Source organism: Coregonus lavaretus, assembly GCF_964263955.1.
Source record: "Coregonus lavaretus genome assembly, contig: HAP1_SCAFFOLD_637, whole genome shotgun sequence".
Taxonomy (NCBI): Eukaryota; Metazoa; Chordata; class Actinopteri; order Salmoniformes; family Salmonidae; genus Coregonus; species Coregonus lavaretus.
Genome location: NW_028166336.1, coordinates 70,538 through 88,284, shown reverse-complemented (window position 1 = coordinate 88,284; position 17,747 = coordinate 70,538). Strand labels below are relative to the sequence as shown.

At 47.3% G+C, this 17,747-nt stretch overlaps 1 protein-coding gene across 3 annotated transcripts; it reads left to right on the top strand.

Annotated features, from left to right (window-relative positions):
* Nucleotides 1–10,617: 10,617 nt before the first annotated feature.
* Nucleotides 10,618–16,595, top strand: LOC311114855 (moesin-like; the record flags this gene model as incomplete). Of its 3 annotated transcripts, none has more annotated exons than XM_084190085.1 (14): nucleotides 10,618–10,662; nucleotides 10,914–10,997; nucleotides 11,141–11,236; nucleotides 11,774–11,896; nucleotides 12,809–12,960; nucleotides 13,337–13,420; nucleotides 13,633–13,779; nucleotides 13,968–14,064; nucleotides 14,176–14,339; nucleotides 14,435–14,565; nucleotides 14,679–14,839; nucleotides 15,079–15,168; nucleotides 15,448–15,597; nucleotides 16,431–16,595. In XM_084190085.1, exons 1-14 carry the CDS (start codon nucleotides 10,636–10,638, stop codon nucleotides 16,593–16,595), a joined length of 1,671 nt encoding a protein of 556 aa, XP_084046211.1. In that variant the 5' UTR covers nucleotides 10,618–10,635. The 3 variants fall into 3 exon arrangements, with proteins under 3 accessions (XP_084046211.1, XP_084046210.1, XP_084046209.1); XM_084190084.1 differs by having other exon boundaries at nucleotides 15,385–15,597; XM_084190083.1 differs by having other exon boundaries at nucleotides 15,364–15,597.
* Between the last annotated feature and the right edge of the window lie 1,152 nt (nucleotides 16,596–17,747).

Genomic DNA, 17,747 nt, shown 5'->3' with positions numbered 1-17,747 from the left:
CGAACCCACAGCCCTGGCGTTGCAAACGCCATGCTCTATCAACTGAGCTACATCCCTGCCGGCCATTCCCTCCCCTACCCTGGACGACTTGTGCGCGGCCCATGAGTCTCCCGGTCGCGGCCGGCTGCGACAGAGCCTCGATTCGAACTAGGATCTCTAGTGGCACAGTTAGCACTGCGATGCAGTGCCTTAGACCACTGCGCCACTCAGGAGTACACTGCGCCACTCAGGAGTACATATATCCTCCAAACACCAGCTTCTCGGGCATTATCACTTTGTAAATTCACTTTGGCTATCTACTCCGATTACACCAAATTTGCATAATTGGCCATGTGCATGTAATTGTGATGGATGCTGTAGGAGAGAGGAATAATGTGGTGGGAGAGACAAAAAGTAAGTAAAAACGAAATATGAAAATTAGAACTACAAATGAACTTTCTTCTGTCGATTCTTGTTTTGTTTTTTATGTCACAATTCCAACCCTCCTCCTTTATCCGGGCTTGGGACTGGCAAAAGTGACCCAAAAGAGACACTCTGGTGGAGTTACTTATTATAATTTTTTTTTTAATTTTTTTAACTGTTTTTAAAACATTTTTTTAGTTTAGTTTTCTTAAGTTTGGTTTTTAACCTTATGGTCCACTTAGGAGCCTACAACAAGTCACAGTAAAACATGAACATTAAAAAAAAAAAATTGTATACAATCGACATTAACAATCTAAATGGACCAAAAAGAGACAATAAAAAAAACTGTCAATGGCAATGTGAGAAAATGATGTTAACTAGTCTGGCCCTAATTCAGGTTAATTTTAGTTTTTTTTCCAGAGCCCCCTCCACACACACACAGGCTGTGCTGGCTCACAGAAAGAGTGGGTCATCATCATTTTGGTCAAGGCTCTCTATGGCAGGTTCAGCAACTGAGGGAGCTGACTTAAATGAGTAAGCAGCTGATATGCCAAAAAGCTGCAAAACATTATCAGGCAGCTGGTGCTCATAGCAAGCCTCACCAGACAGATTCAGTCCATATCGAATGTACAGGATGGAGTTAACGGTCTGCAAGGCCATCCGATTTCTACGTTTGCTTTTTACCACACTCATCTGGCTGAATACTCTCTCGACTTCAGCATTCGAGTGTGGCAAGGACAACACAGACACAGCAGCCATGACAAGTTCTTGAAACGGGTTGATATCAGCTGCATCCCTGAACTTCCAAATCTCACTCCAGAAGCCCAGTGTGTTTTTTTGTCTCATTCCATTTACTAAGATGGATGGCACGCCATTGCTGGACAATCTTGTCTATCTCTGCAGGGGAGTAGCCAAGGAGCTTGGCTATTTTTTCTATTTCTCCAGGGCTCTTATTGTGCTTTAGAGTTTCCTCCACATTGAAAACTGACATGTACTGCAATGCTTCGATGTTGTCCGGCAGTCTCACCCTCAACTCATTAGTGAGGGAGATGGTGAAGGTTACACACCGCTTTCTGATATTTTTTTCATCCTCAGGCGCAAGGTGGAGCTCAGCTGCCTTTGACTCAAAAAGGTAACCAAGGTACGGTTTGGGACTGATGTATTAATCTATTGGCCCTTTGAGTACATCAACATTTGCCAGTGGATTCAGCACCCTGCTGCTCACAGACTTGATCAGGTTAACCGATTAGTTACCGGAGTGTAACTCCAGTTCTATGAGTGGAGCGGAGCCCCATAGGGGAGCTCTGCTCCTAGTGGTTTACCCTCTGCCCTAGGGCAGAACAGCCTGAAGCAAATTTATGCACACACCTGCAGCCAATGGGAGCACAGGTGCCCCTATAAGAAGGGACCCGTTCCCTCAATCAGCCTCCCGAGATATTTATCTTCAGCGAGACTAGAGAGGGTCGGCAGGGCCTTAACTCATAGAACTGGAGTTACACTCCGGTAACTAATCGTTCTATATCGTGGAGCTCCGCCCCATAGGGGAGCTCTGCTCCTAGTGGTTTAAGGCGGAGCGAAACGCTCCAAAATGTACTCCCTGCCGAGCCTGACACTTCCCATTAAAAAATGAAAAAAGGTCAAGCCTAGCAATGGCTGCAACCAATTCCCGCAGTACTGCAACTAAAAACCCATCCGGGCGTCACAATATACCGCGTCATCGGTTATAGACCCGCCCCATCTAGCTCAATGGCAATGCCAATGACTAGTGGGCAGATCATCAGAATAGAAGCCATGCTAATCTGTACTAGCAGATAGCCGTGCCTCAATATTCTGTGACAACACTATCGTCCACTAATGGAATGACATAAAATGTCACTCTACATTATGTGTCCAATAGACCGCCTTACTCACTCAATGGAACCCAGAGATTAGTAGGCAGGAACAAAATATACCAGTCATACTAAACTGAACCATCAGATAGATGACCTCACATTCTGTCAATTCAATACATATCTCTACTATCCTGACCCTGTCAGTCAAGAGACATGTCACAAGATATGCTTTTCATCCAAAAGCGGACCTGATAGACACCTGTCCATCGTCCTGCTTCTCTCTCCTCCAGCTCAAGATTCTCCTTCAGCTATGCTGAATGCAATCGAGCTTTGAGAGTTAAAAAGCCTATCCTCAACAAACATGTTTTCCTAACCAAAGCGGACCTGATTGGAACCAGTCCATGGTCCTGCTTTGTTCTCTCTTCCTAACTCAAAATCGCCTTTCAGCTCTGCTGAAAGCCGACCGAGCCAAAGAGTTAAAAAACATGTCTGTCCATAATATGTCCTTCTAACAAAAGCGGCCCCTATGAACATGGTCACAATCCTGCTTTTTCCTCTCTATCTTGCTCAAGATCTTCCCTCAGCCACGCTGAGTACAGATCGAGCCAAAGAGTTAGAAGACATATCTAACAGATAGAAACGGATAAAAGGAGACGGCGTCGACCATGACGCTGCTCTACAAATATCCTCTACCTCTGTTCCTCTGAAGAGGGCAGTAGAAGCTGCTACTCCACGAGTAGAGTGCGCTCTGATACCCTGAGGTGGTTGTCGCCCCGCCACCTCGTACGCTGTCTCAATACCTTCACAAAGCCAATGAGACAATCGCTGTTTTGAAAGTGGTCTACCTAATGCAGCCGCACCGTGACACACAAACAGCTGAGGCGATGACCTAACCGCTGCTGTGCGCTCAACGTAACACGCCAAAGCGCGTACTGGGCACAGACAATGAAGCTTTTCCTCACTCCTCTCCCCATGGGGAGGGGGATAAAAAGCCCACAATTCCACGATCTGTGATCTATATGCACTGTTAATAACCTTCGGCACAAATGCCGGGTTAGGACGTAACACCGCTCTGCTCAGATCGCCATTGATGGCAAGGCAGTCGGGTCTCGTCGACAGTGCACACAAATCACTGACCCGCTTAGCGGTAGTCAAGGCGAGCAACAGCGCCGTCTTGATAGACAGCATCTTGAGGGGTATTCGATTCAATGGCTCGAACGGCGACTTACATAGCGCTTCGAGAACCAAAGCCAAATCCCACTGGGGCAGCGTAGCTCTGGGCATTGGCCTAAGCCGCCTTGTCCCCAATAAGAAACGTTTCACTAATGGGTGACTGAACACGTTTTTTCCGTTAAACCCTTCATGACCAGCTGAAATTGCCGCTGCAAACACCCGAATGGTGGAGGGCGATTTCTGCTTATCAAACATAAACTGCAGGAATGAGAGCACACTCTCCACCTGACAGTTCATGGGGTCTACATCCTGTGTGTCACACCATCGTGAGAAAACGTTCCATCTGCTGGTATACACCCTAGAAGTGGAACTGGCTCGTGCGCCTTGTATGGTTCTGATCACTGCATCAGATAACCCACGGCGCCTCAACCTGTCCCATTCAGGAACCAAGCCTTCAGTGGTTGGCCGATTATGGGCCACTGCCCTATCGAGCCTCCCGCCTGGGTCAACGCGTCTCGTCGATGTGGAATTGGCCAAGGTGGCGCAATCAACATCTGACTCATCTCCGCAAACCACGGAGCCCCCGGGCGATCGGGCGCTATCAGTATCACTGACAGCTCCTCTGACCTCACCCTGGCTAGCAGTGGGAGAATGCAAGACAGCGGAGGGAATGCATACAGGAGAACTTTCGGCCACGGGTAGTGCGCGAATGCGTCTCTTCCCAGTGGTGGCTCGTCCTGTTCCCTCAGAGAGAACCATAGGGGACACTGCGCGTTCACGCGTGACGCGAACAGATCCACCTCGGCTCTCCCGAATTGTTCCCAAATTCGGAGAACAATGTCCGGGTGCAGACACCACTCGTCGTCTCGAGGACCCCCTCTTGACATGAGGTCTGCCCCTACGTTCAAGTAGCCCGGAATGTGTGCTGCTCTCAACGAGCGAAGGTGCTTGTGAGCCCACAGCCACAATTCCTCTGCCGCCCGATGGAGGGCAGGAGACCTGACCCCTCCCTGGCGGTTTATGTGAGCCACTGTGGTCCGGTTGTCTGACCAGACCAACACATCGCGACCCCGAAGGGTAGACGCGAAGTGGGTCAAAACCAGTCGAACCGTTTCCAACTCCAGGAGGTTTATGTGACGACCTGACTGAGGCCATACACCTCCTATCGCCTGAGACTGATATGTCCCTCCCCATCCAGTCAGAGAGGCATCTGTAAACACTGGAATGTAGGATGACACCTTGCCCATCGGAACTCCGTGCGTGAGAACGCTCGAGTTTCTCCAATAGTCCAGGTCTGCTCTTAGCGAGAGAGGAACCACCACCAACCGATGACGTTGACGCACTGGGTCTAGTCTTAGTTGGGCGAACCACCGCTGTATTCTGCGCATGTGCAGAAGTCCCAGCGGGACCACAGAGTGGGCTGACGACATGAGACCCAAAAGTGACATGATCGATAGCGCCGTTACTGTGTGATTCGGACGACACTTCCTCAGGGCTAGCAACAATGCTGCCCTTCGAGGGTCCGATATTCGAGCCCTCATCAATACAGTGTCTAGCTGTAGTCCCAGGTAGACAATCTGATGACTGGGCCAGGGTGCGCTCTTTTTCCAATTCACAGCGAACCCCAGACGCGTGAGATGAATCACTGTCTGTGTCGTGTGAGTGAACGCCAGCTCTGCTGACGGGGCGAGAACCAGCAGGTCGTCTAGGTAGGCTAATAGCCTTATCCCTTGACGACGCAGCGGCTCCAATGCCGCCTCCACACATTTGGAAAACGTTCGAGGTGCCAGGGCGTACCCGAATGGCATCCTCGTGAACTCGTACGCCACCCCTTGAAAGGCGAACCGCAGAAACTTCCTGTGACGCGATTGTATCGGCACATGGAAGTACGCGTCCTTTAGGTCTATGCTTGTACAAAAGTCCCCTTTCTGGACACATTCCAGTAGACGTTTTGTCGTCAGCATTCGGAAGGGCCGTTTGGTTATGCTCTCGTTGAGAGTGCGTAAATCCAAAATCGGCCTCACTCCCCCCGTCTTTTTGGGCACTAGGAAATAAGGCGAATACAGCCCTTTGTTCCTTTGCTCTCGGGGAACTACTGTGACCGCCTCCTTCGCCAAAAGTTCCGTAATCTCTGACATCAGAGCGGCTACTTTGTCCGGCGTTTTCATCACCGTCTCCACCACTCCCCTGAACGGGGGTGGGGTCCGATGGAATTGGAGGGCATAACCCTTCTGCAACGTCTGTTCTAGCCAGCGTGAGAGGGTACAGCTTCGTTGCCACTGCCAGCAATGCAGAGAAAGCGGGCGCGCACGAAGCTGTGGTGCGTCCAGTAGGAAGGACCTGTATTCCTCTATGGCCCTCGCCGCCGCTATTCCCCAACACTGGGTTGGTGGAATAGCCCAAGGCGGGCCCCCCTCGAAAGGGAGAGGAAACATCAGCTCGTTCTGAGTGAATCGGAGGCCTTGATACGTTAGTTACGACCGTAACTCCAGTAATCCGGCCCTCCGTGAACGCAGCACGGTTCTGAACTGCACTGGCTGAGGCATTAACCTGAGACAGAGCGCCCTCCCCGGATAGCAATTGCGTCATCATGTCATTGTCTGACTGAGACTGCTGCTTGCCATGAGACCCATCCACTGCAGTACTCAACAGAGTCTGAAAGGTGTGATCTCTGACTGGTACCACAAGGTGGTGCCACAATACCTCTTCACTGGTCTCATGCGGCTGCTCAGCAGCACACTCTATGTGTGGTGAGCTGCACTCAGAGCCATGGGCATTGTTACGTTCTGAATAAACTGGGGGCGTCCATACATTGGTTACACTTGTAACTCTAGTATTCCCGCCCTCCTTGAACGTCGCATGGGTCTGATCTGCGCTGGCTGAGGCGTTAGCCTGCAGCAAGGCGTCATTCCCAGCTAGCGGCTGCGTCTTCATGTCACATTGGGACAGAGACTGCTGCCTGCTGTGTGAGACCTTTACTACAGAGCTCCTAGGAGTCTGTAGTAAAAGGTCCTTATCAGGTGAGCTAAGGCTGCGCCTTGCTACCTTTTTCCCTTTCCTCTCCTGAGTGTGCTCAACTACGCACTCTTGGTGGGTTGAGCTACACTCAGGATGGTGAGAGAAAATTATAGAACGTGAAGTGTTCTGTAATGAACCAGCTCTTTATTCACATAATCACAAACATTAACTCCCTCCACGCCCTGAACAGTGGGGTGGGGGGGAACAGTGGGCTCTGTTGCGTCTTGCGCCGAGCCGTCATCCGTCCTCTCCCCCTCGCCTCGTCATTGGTGCCGCCTCTTCTGGGAGACCTTCTGGTGCTGCCAGGTCGGCTTGACGGTGACCTCCCTCGCCGGCGGAGCTGTCGCTACCACTGTCGCCGCCGGAGGGGCCGAGCCCGCTCGCTTGCTGCCTGTGGTGGACGCCTGTCGCCTGGCCCGTCGCCTCCCTGTAGATCTACTGGGGGCGTTGGAGGTGGACGGAATAGCTGGGGCCCTGCTAACCTTCATCGCCAGCGGCAGATGCTTAGCTAGGTGCTTCCTCTCCTCGTCCATTTTGGCGAAACGCTCTGTTGCCTCCTTTACAGCGACCCCAAATAGGCCCTCGCTGGAGACTGGAGCGTTGAGTAGCGAGGCTCTGTCAGTTTCCTTCATGGCTGTCATCGATAGCCAAAGGTGACGCTCTATGACCACCGAGGTGGCCATGGCTCTGCCTGCGCATATCGCCGAGGCTTGTGTCAGGTGAAGGATGGCTCCGGAAATTCTGGACGCCTCCTCTATTTCCTCGCCGGTCAACTCTGACCTACCCGTTGTAAGACGGGATAGGGAGGCCGCGAGGAGGGCGATGTTGTTCGCCGCTGACACGCCCTGAGATCCCAGCGTGAAGGATTTCTCGGCCAGCTGTGCTGTGAGCCTGTCCTTTTGCGCCGGTAAGGTGGCCTTCTTGGAGGCTGCCCAGGGACTCGAACCCGGCACTAGATACGCCGCCATGGCGCTCTCGAGCCTAGGGATTCCCTTAGCTGCCCACTCATGACCAGCCACTCTGGTAAATGGGATATACGCTCTGGCCGGCGAACGCGCCGCCAGAGGTGAATCCCATGAGCCCTCGACATATTTGCCAAGGGAAGGCATGGCTGGAGCCATCGGCTCAGCCGCCTTCCTTGGCTTGGAGTAGGGGCCGCCCTCCATCAGGTCCACCTCCACAGGGAGGGGAGCTGGAGGCAGCGCTATCTCCAGTCGATTGGCGGCCTTCTCAATGAGTTCGGGAAAATCCGAACGCAGAGAGGCCGCTGCGAAGGACAGGGCTTCTGACCTAACAGAGCCCGTGTCGTCATCGCCCAAGGAGTCCTCAGACCTCGCGCTCCCCATAGGGAAGGGGGTCTTGAACGTCGGCGCCAGAGCTCCGGATTGTCCCACTGGGAGCCAGCACTGTCTGATGACGCCTCTGAAGCAGAGGCGAGAATGGACAGTACATCCTCTAGGGGGATGTCCTCCCTAAAGAACGCCCAGCGCTGCTTCCTCCCCTTCATAGGAAGGAGGGCGCAGGAGGCGCAGTTAGGGGGGTCGTCGAGACCTTCCTTGGCGTGCTGCGGTCCCAAACACACGAAACAAAGGTCGTGGGGGTCCGTAGGCGCCATGTCAGTACATCGACATAGAGCCCTGAAAAGGGCTTTTGGGGGTGGAAAATTTCCCGGTGTGCTCATGCTGGAAGACGTCGATGGCTGGATATCGGCGGCGAGTTCTTCCTGAGTCTTCAATACTTCTTGGCTTCTTCAGTTCTAGTCCAGTCGCTGAAGATAAATGGGAGGCTGATTGAGGGAACGGGTCCCTTCTTATAGGGGCACCTGTGCTCCCATTGGCTGCAGGTGTGTGCATAAATTTGCTTCAGGCTGTTCTGCCCTAGGGCAGAGGGTAAACCACTAGGAGCAGAGCTCCCCTATGGGGCGGAGCTCCACGATATAGAACAAGCTGTCAAGTAGCTTAAGAGGATCTACTTGCTCTCCCTCAATGTCAACAGTGAAGAGGCGACTCCAGGATGCTGACCTAGGCAGAGTTGCAAAGAAAAAGCCATATCTCAGACTGGCCAATAAAAATAAAAGATTAAGATGGGCAAAAGAACACAGACACTGGACTTTTTCTTTGCAACTCTGCCTAGGTCAGCATCCCGGAGTCGCCTCTTCACTGTTGACATTGAGACTGGTGTTTTGCGGGTACTATTTAATGAAGCTGCCTGAGGACCTGTGAGGCGTCTGTTTCACAAACTAGACACTAATGTATTTGTCCTCTTGCTCAGTTGTGCACCGGGGCCTCCCACTCCTCTTTCTATTCTAGTTAGAACCCGTTTGCGCTGTTCTGTGAAGGAAGTAGTACACAGCGTTGTACGAGATCTTCAGTTTCTTGGCAATTTCTCACATGGAATAGCCTTAATTTCTTCTTTGTTTCTGGCCATTTTGAGCCTGTAATCGAACCCACAATTGCTGATGCTCCAGATACTCAACTAGTCTCAAGAAGGCCAGTTTTATTGCTTCTTTAATCAGCACAACAGTTTTCAGCTGTGCTAACATAATTGCAAAAGGGTTTTCTAATGATCAATTAGCCTTTTAAAATTATACACTTGGATTGGCAAACACAACGTGCCATTGGAACACAGGACTGATGGTTACTGATAATGGGCCTCTGTACGCCTATGTAGATATTTCATAAAAAATCAGCCGTTTCCAGCTACAATAGCCATTTACAACATTAACAATGTCTACACTGATTTCTGATCAATTTGAAGTTATTTTAATGGACAAAAAAATTGCTTTTCTTTCGAAAAAAACAAGGACATTTCTAAGTGACCCCAAATGTTTGAACGGTAGGGTACATAGAACCAGGAATGAATGCCTTGAGTGTTGGGTTTAGTAAGCCCTTTGTCCTTGGCTAGTGGCAGTGTGGCCTAGGGTTAAGGCTAGGTCTACAGTATATTATCAACATTGCCTTATCATATATGAAATTATCGTATTCTAGAGGTGGATGTAAATTCAGCGTCTTGTGTGCCATTTTGCGGTGGGCCTGTGAGGGTCAAGTGTTAGTACACCGCTGTAATCCACCTTGAGTTAGATTCCTGGGCTGCCATTGGATTAGTCCTGAGAACACAACAATGGCTCATTTGAATTCACCATAATCCCAGTGAATATTGAAAGCACTTTCATATGACTCTGTGGAGAGGAGGCTAATGCCGAAAGAAGAACCTCTCAGGAACTTATTAATATAGGAGATAAAAAATCTACAAATGTCTTCTGTGAGTATCCATTTATTATCTTTATCATATAAAATCTGGATTGAAGTTAAGATGTGGCTGTCTGTGTAAGACTAGTGTGAGATTGTGTACATTTAGCATTTGACAGTAAGACAAGGCCAACATTTTCCCATAGTCATGTCTCTGTTTCTCTGTGAGACAGAATAATGGGCTAGAAAAGTTGCTTCTAGGACAGATCTGTTCTGGACACAGTGCCTAGTTTCTTGGCTGTTTTTGTTATTTGATGGATTGAGTTGTGATTTTCAGCCATTTTAAAGCTTTACCATGTTACTACCCTGAGTTATACCGTGTTTGTTAAAAGTGAAGTGTTAGTTTGTTAAGAGTTTGAGCTTCAACACAACAGTACATCGTTCTGTGTGATACTTGTAGTACAGTGATTTCACTCAACTTTGAAACTCAATCTTTTATATCTTAGCACTTTTGAGTAATATAAAAAATGTACTTGTAGAAACGTTCATATATTTTGTGGTTGAAGTATTCTGGCCAGAATAGACCGATATGATCAACATTAAACATATGAGAATCGACCTACATATTGGCCTCCCTAGTTGGCCTGGCCTGGCCCGCTCTGATCTCTGCTGTTTCGTAACTTTATTCCAGTTTGCTCCATAATCAGTGTTAAAAACCTCCTCAGAAACCCTAGCGGTGGCTACCTGGGGTAGATTAGAATTTATTAGAAAAAACATTATTGTCCACACAATGTGGAAACTTTCACTAACATGATTGACATTAAAACAACGACAGCAACAATAGAACCCTACACTTCAGTTCTGTGTGGATCATGGAATCCTAGAATAAACCTTCCCCTGTTCTGAGAATACTCTCAACTCTATTTTGTTCTGAGAATTCTCCCTAAACAATATTTAACGTTTAAAAATACCTTGTGGGCTTCATGTTTTGATTGTAGTCCCCTACAACCACTTGCGATTGGATGATCCTGCAGGTTGAACAGAAAAATGTAAGAAACATAATTCTATTATATTTTTTGGGCCTTTTACCTCACAAAGAACCTACTACACCATTTTACAATCATAGTAAGAGACATACAATTCGCTTAGCCCCTTAGTATATTGCATGCCTATCCTCTATTGTAAACCATACTACCTATTATACTAACCATTACTCTATCTATGTGTTTTAATAGGCTATTAAGTTATCTCTCCTCCCAGTCATACTCCAGTTTGTGTCTATGTGAATGCCCTCTGGTAGATCAATGTTCGCGTCACCACCATGGACGCTGAGCTGGAGTTTGCCATTCTGCCCAGCACCACTGGCAAACAACTCTTCGACCAGGTACATGGACAGAAAGACGAACAGACAGACTGGCGGACATACGGACAGACGAACAGACAGACTGACGGACGGACAGACAGACAGACAAATCTCTGTTTCCTGGACTATGGACAATCAGCATCTTCTTCTTCTTCGTTGTGTAGATAGTGAAGACTATCGGGCTGAGAGAGACCTGGTTCTTTGGCCTTCAGTACCAGGACAGCAAAGGCTTCTCTACCTGGCTCAAACTCAACAAGAGGGTGAGTACATCAAATCACATTTTATTGGTCACATACACGTGTTTAGCAGGTGTTATTGCGGGTGTAGCGAAATGATTGTGCTTCTAGCTCCGACAGTGCAGTAATATCTAACAAGTAATATCTAACAATTTCACAACATATACCCAATACACACACATCTAAGTAAGGAATGAATTAAGAATATATACATATATGGACGAGCGATGTCAGAGCGGCATGGACTAAGATACAGTATATACATATGAGATGAGTAATGCAAGATATGTAAACATTATTAAAGTGGCTAGTGTTCCATTTCTTAAATCATCCTCAGTACTCTCCTCAGACAGTAACAACATACAGGACTGTCTGACACACACACACACACACACACACACACACACACACACACACACACACACACACACACACACACACACACACACACACACACACACACACACACACACACACACACAAACACACACACACACTCTTCCATGTTCATTTATTCACTTATTTACTCACGGTGTTGTTGCATTGCTGTAATGTTCCCAGGTGACAGCTCAGGATGTACGCAGTGAGAACCCTCTGTTGATAAAGTTCAGGGCCAAGTTCTACCCTGAAGACGTAGCTGAGGAACTGATCCAAGAGGCCACGCAACGACTCTTCTTCCTGCAGGTCACACACATACACACACACACACATGAGCTGGCCAGACACACACACATTCGCACACACACATACATCAAATCAAAGTTTATTTGTCATGCTCACAGGATACAACAGGTGTAAACAGTACAGAGAAATGCTCACTTCCTCAACAATGTAATGTTCAATATCAAAGGTAAAGAAATAGAAAATCCAGAATAGGATCTTATAAAGAGCACTGAGTCAATACTAGGTCAGACCAAAGACCAATAGATACATGCTAGCATAGGGGAGAGTGGGGTATGTTGAGCCATTTCTTACATTCATTATCACTACGTCAAGAGAAATATAGTATTCTTTCTAACAAAGATCTCTACATATATTTCAGAATGTCGTAAGTTTTAGGAACTTAGACGGGTTCTCATTGCAAAGATACTATGCATATTATGCATAAAACTGACCAAATGTAATCATAATTTGAATGGGGTATGGTAGCTATTGGCTGAACTTATTACCCCATGGCAAATATTTGGACTATATTAGCCAATACAGCTAGAAGGATGCACTTTCATGTAGGTTTAAGACCTCATATAGTAGCTTATAGAGACCCCAACTGATGTACAAAACATTCTTAAAACAATCTACTTTGGTTTAGATACAAGCATCATGAAACCTATAACACATTACTTACATTTGACTTGGTGAAAATCCGTTTTTTGGACCTAACTTGCTTACCACTTTTTCCATGTGGTTTCTTCCTTTACAGACTCCAAGAAATGATGACCTCTTCCTAAATAGTTGGTCACATGATTAATTTTGTATATGGTTTCCTAGAAACAGGGGTGGCTGAACTTACCCCACTCTCCCCTACACATACTTGTATAAGGATGTACACAGGTCAGACACACACAGGAGCTGGTCATACACTGTTTGTCACTGCAGGTGAAGGAGGGCATCCTGAATGATGATATCTACTGTCCTTCTGAGACGGCTGTGCTGTTGGCCTCCTACTCTGTTCAGACCAAACATGGAGACTACAAGAAGGACTACCACTTCCCTGGTTACCTCAGCAGGGACAAGCTGCTTCCCCAGAGGTGTGTTATCTCTCCCCATCCCCCTGTGTGACACACCTCAGCCCACAAACAGAAGGTAAACTGGTGAAACGGTCCCCTGAGAGATTTATTCCAAGTCTCCCTGAATGTTCCTCTGATTGTTGTCTCCCGTACTTAGATCAGTGTTGGGGTCAATTCCATTTAATTTAGCAGACACTCTTATCCAGAGAGACTTACAGGAGAGACTTACAGGGGTTAAGTGCCTTTCTCAAGGGCACAGACAGATTTTTTTCACCTAGTTGGCTCAGGGATTTGAACTAGCAACCTTTTGGTTACTGACCCAACGCTCTTAACCACTAGGCTACCTTCCTTTCTCTACCCCCCTAATTGAACCCTTTCTCATGTCCTCTACCCCCAGGGTTCTGGAGCAGCACAAACTGAACAAGGAGCAGTGGGAGAATAGGATAAAGGTGTGGCATGAGGAGCACAAGGGAGTGCTGAGGTAAGACCACACGTCCTCTCTACTCACAGTCCCATCCAAGTTGACACCGGCTTACTTGTATTGCACTGATTGTATGTAGAATGTGCTAAGAATTATGTTAGCTGCATTCTGACTGATTGTCTGTTTCTGTGTCTGTATCTGGTCCTGTATCTGTGTCTGTCCCTGGTCCTGTGCATGTGTTTGTGTCTGTGTCTGTCTCTGTCTGTCCCCAGGGAGGATGCCATGGTGGAGTATCTGAAGATAGCTCAGGATCTAGAGATGTATGGAGTCAACTACTTCAGCATCAAGAACAAGAAGGGTTCAGAGCTGTGGCTGGGGGTCGACGCTCTGGGCCTCCATATATACCAGAACACTGACAGGTAGGAACGCTTGGGGTAGACGCTCTGGGCCTCCATATATACCAGAACACTGACAGGTAGGAACCTTTAACTAGATCTGAATTACGCATAGGTTCATCATGATATTAGACTACTTTTGAAGTCTGAAAACATTGGATAAACTTTGACTTTGGAGTGAACTGTTCTACTGGGTTCTATTTCCTTTATAGGATGACCCCTAAGATCGGCTTCCCATGGAGTGAGATCAGAAACATTTCCTTCAACGACAAGAAGTTTGTTATAAAGCCCATTGACAAGAAAGCCCCGGTACATCACCTCTGTATAATTCAGGACAGAAAAAAGTACAGAATAAAAGTCACTTCATTTTTTGCAAGATGCACTGATAACTACATTTGTGGTAACTGGTGTCTGTTCCAGGATTTTGTATTCTACGCCCCTCGTCTGCGGATCAACAAGCGTATCCTGACGCTGTGCATGGGGAACCACGACCTGTACATGAGGAGGAGGAAGCCGGACACCATCGAGGTCCAGCAGATGAAGGCTCAGGCCCGCGAGGAGAAGACTAAGAGACAGATGGAGAAGTGAGGACAGAGAGAGAGCATTAGATGGGGAGAGGGAATAGAGAGAGGATGTTGTTAGCAGGTTGTTTACTCATCCCTCAAATCCTTTGTTCCAGAGCTCTGCTGGAGAGCGAGAAGAAGAAGAGAGAGAATGCGGAGAAGGAGACGGAGAAGATCGCCAGAGAAACCATGGAGCTGATGGGCAGACTGAAACAGATCGAGGAAGAGACCAAGAAAGCTCAGGAAGGTCAGACTCTTTCTGTCGTCTGACAGTGTGTGTGTGGTATGGGCATGCATGTTTGTGTGTGTTCATATTATGTGTGTGTGTGATTTACTCTCTGTGTGTATATGTGTGTGTAGAGCTGGAGGAGCAGACTCGCAGGGCCCTGGAGCTGGAGAAGGAGAGGAAGTTTGCCCAGGAGGAGGCGGAGCGTCTGGAGAAGGAGCGCAGGGCAGTGGAAGAGGCCAAGGCAGCCCTCCTACAGCAGTCAGAGAGCCAGATGAAGAACCAGGAGAACCTGGTACACACACACACACACACACACACACACACACACACACACACACACACACACAGAGAGACAGACAGACACACAGAGAGAGACAGACAGACACCACACACAGACACATGCACAGACAGACAGACAGTCAGACAGACAGCCACACGCACACACAGAGAGACAGACAGACAGCCACACACACACACACACACACACACACACTAGGAGGCTCCTGTATTATTCTACGGTTTTCTTTCCAGGCCACTGAGCTGGCTGAGCTTACCTCTAAGATCTCCCTTCTGGAGGACGAGAAGAAGAAGGAGGAGGATACAAAGAGATGGCAGAAAAGGGTGAGAGAGAATGAATGAATGAATGAATGAATGTGTGTGTGTGTGTGATAGCGTAACCCTCTATCTAACCACAGTGCTTCAATGTGAGCGAGCGTGTGTGTGTACGTGTGTGTGTACGTGTGTGTGTACGTGTGTGTGTACGTGTGTGTGTACGTGTGTGTGTGATAGCGTTATCCTCACTAACCACACTGTGAGCGGTCATGTGTTTGTCGTCAGGCGGTCATGGTGGAGGTTGATTTGGAGCGGAACAGAGAAGTGCTGAAGACTAAAGACATCCAGGACTCTGTGCAGGGGGACCACGACGAGACCGACGAGAGCAGCGCTGAGGCCAGTGCCGAGCTGACATCACCAGGCATGGTCAGAGACCGCAGCGAGGAGGAACGCATGACGGAGGCTCAGAAGAACGAACGGCTACAGAAACACCTCAAGGTCAGAAACACCTAACTTAAAGGGGAACTTTAAGTTGATACGGTTCCAAAATGTTTTGCATGTCAGCAGTCATGTTTTAAAGAAGCAAAGTGTCACCGGCCACATCATCATGATGACGTAAAATGCATCAAAAGTAACACTGCTTCCTGAATGTCCAATATCTAAAAAAATTGGCTGCTGACATCCTAATCAATTTGGTACTGTATCAACAGTGGACTAATGAAACAAATACCGCAAGATAGTTTTTGAGTGGAGTTCCCCTTTAACCCATAACCTATGACCTTTAATTAACCCTAACTCATGCCCATGACGAGGCCCAGAAGAATGAACGGCTATACAAAGGTCAGACCTTACCTTAACATATAACCTATGACCCTAACCTATTGTAACCGGTGTGAAATGGCTAGCTAGTTAGCGGTGCAAATAGTAGCATTTCAATCGGTGACGTCACTCGCTCTGAGACCTTGAAGTAGTTGTTTCCCTTGCTCTGCAAGGGCCGCGGCTTTTGTGGAGCGACGGGTAACGGTGCTTCGAGGGTGACTGTTGTCGATGTGTGCAGAGGGTCCCTGGTTCAAGCCCAGGTAGGGGCGAGGAGAGGGACGGAAGCAACACTGTTACACTAACAATAACCCTTCATGCCTGGTTGGGTTCCGTCCTGACTAAATGTAAAAATGTCCTTCCGCTCTGACCTCTGAAATGAGAGATATGGTTACACATGTACTACACATGTACTACGCATGTACTACACATTTACTACACATTTATTCCATGTATAGTACATATGTTGATGCTCTAAGAGTTTATTTGTGTCCTTGTTGTCCATTTGTCCTCAGGCCCTGAGTACTGAGTTGGCCGGCGCTCGAGACGACAGTAAGAATACTCCCAACGACCTGATCCACGCGGAGAACGTTAAGGCCGGCCGGGACAAGTACAGGACCCTCCGTCAGATTCGACAGGGCAACACCAAGCAACGCATCGACGAGTTTGAGTCCATGTGAGTGCGAGAGAGAGAGAGAGAGAATGAGAGAGAGAGAACAAGAGTCTGTACTGAATCTATGTATTTAAATGGAAGTCATATAGGCAGGTACAGTGTAATTACAACGTCAACATTGCTTTATTGACTTTGTAAGCACCCCACTGCCTCTTCCCAATAGTGTGTTTTTTCCCGTGACTAAAAAGTGCTATCTACTGGCTGTAACGTATTACATTCATGGGATTTGTAGTTTGGTAAAGTAACATTCTGTGGACTACAGACTGTAGGCTACTAGTACAACAATCAAAGTTAGTGATTATATTATTAATATATCATAATTAATGCTGCATTTTCTCATGGTTTTAGCAATCTTGAAATGCATCTATGCAAAATAATCATTAGCTGATATACTATATATTTTAAACTTTTTCTGTATGGATAGTTTAGTGAGAGGAAGGGTTTGAGGTTATTTACAATATTTTCAAAGATTGTCATTTTGCAGGTATGAATGAGCACAAAAACCTTTGCAATGAGTCAAATAAATACTATTAACCAACATTGAATCTGTGTTGAGCTACTGTATCACTCTAGTCATGTATTATAGGCTGTTATGATTGACGTGTGTTTGTCATGTCTTTATGTCTGCGGTGTGTGTGTGTGTGTGTCTGACATTTGTTTGTAAGGAGTGTGTTATGACTGAAAGCATCCAGTAAGCACTGTAAAAATATATTTTGATTCAACGTACAATTGTAAGGCAACCAGCTACAATAGGATTGTGAGTTTGTTTAACAAAAATGTTATTGAGCAAACTCACAATCCTATTGCAGCTGGTTGCCATATGTTGAATCAACATATTTTTGTTTTTTAAAGTGTTATGAAATCTGAGGTCTACTATGCTGGAAGGCAAAATCCCTCTCTAGGGAAAATACAGTTATTTGCTGTTGGTAGAAGGCCACTGAAAAGCTCATTTACAAAAGCAGACACTCTTATCCAGATTGACTCAGTTAGTGCATTCATCTTAAGATAGTTTGTTGGGACAACCACATATCTCAGCCATGGTAAATACATTTTTCCTTAATAAGTGTTACGCACTCCTCTCGGAAGAGGGAACGCAACACCCTGCTACAACTCAACTCTCCGTGGTGTGAAAGAGGTATGGGACTGTAGGTGTGAGTAA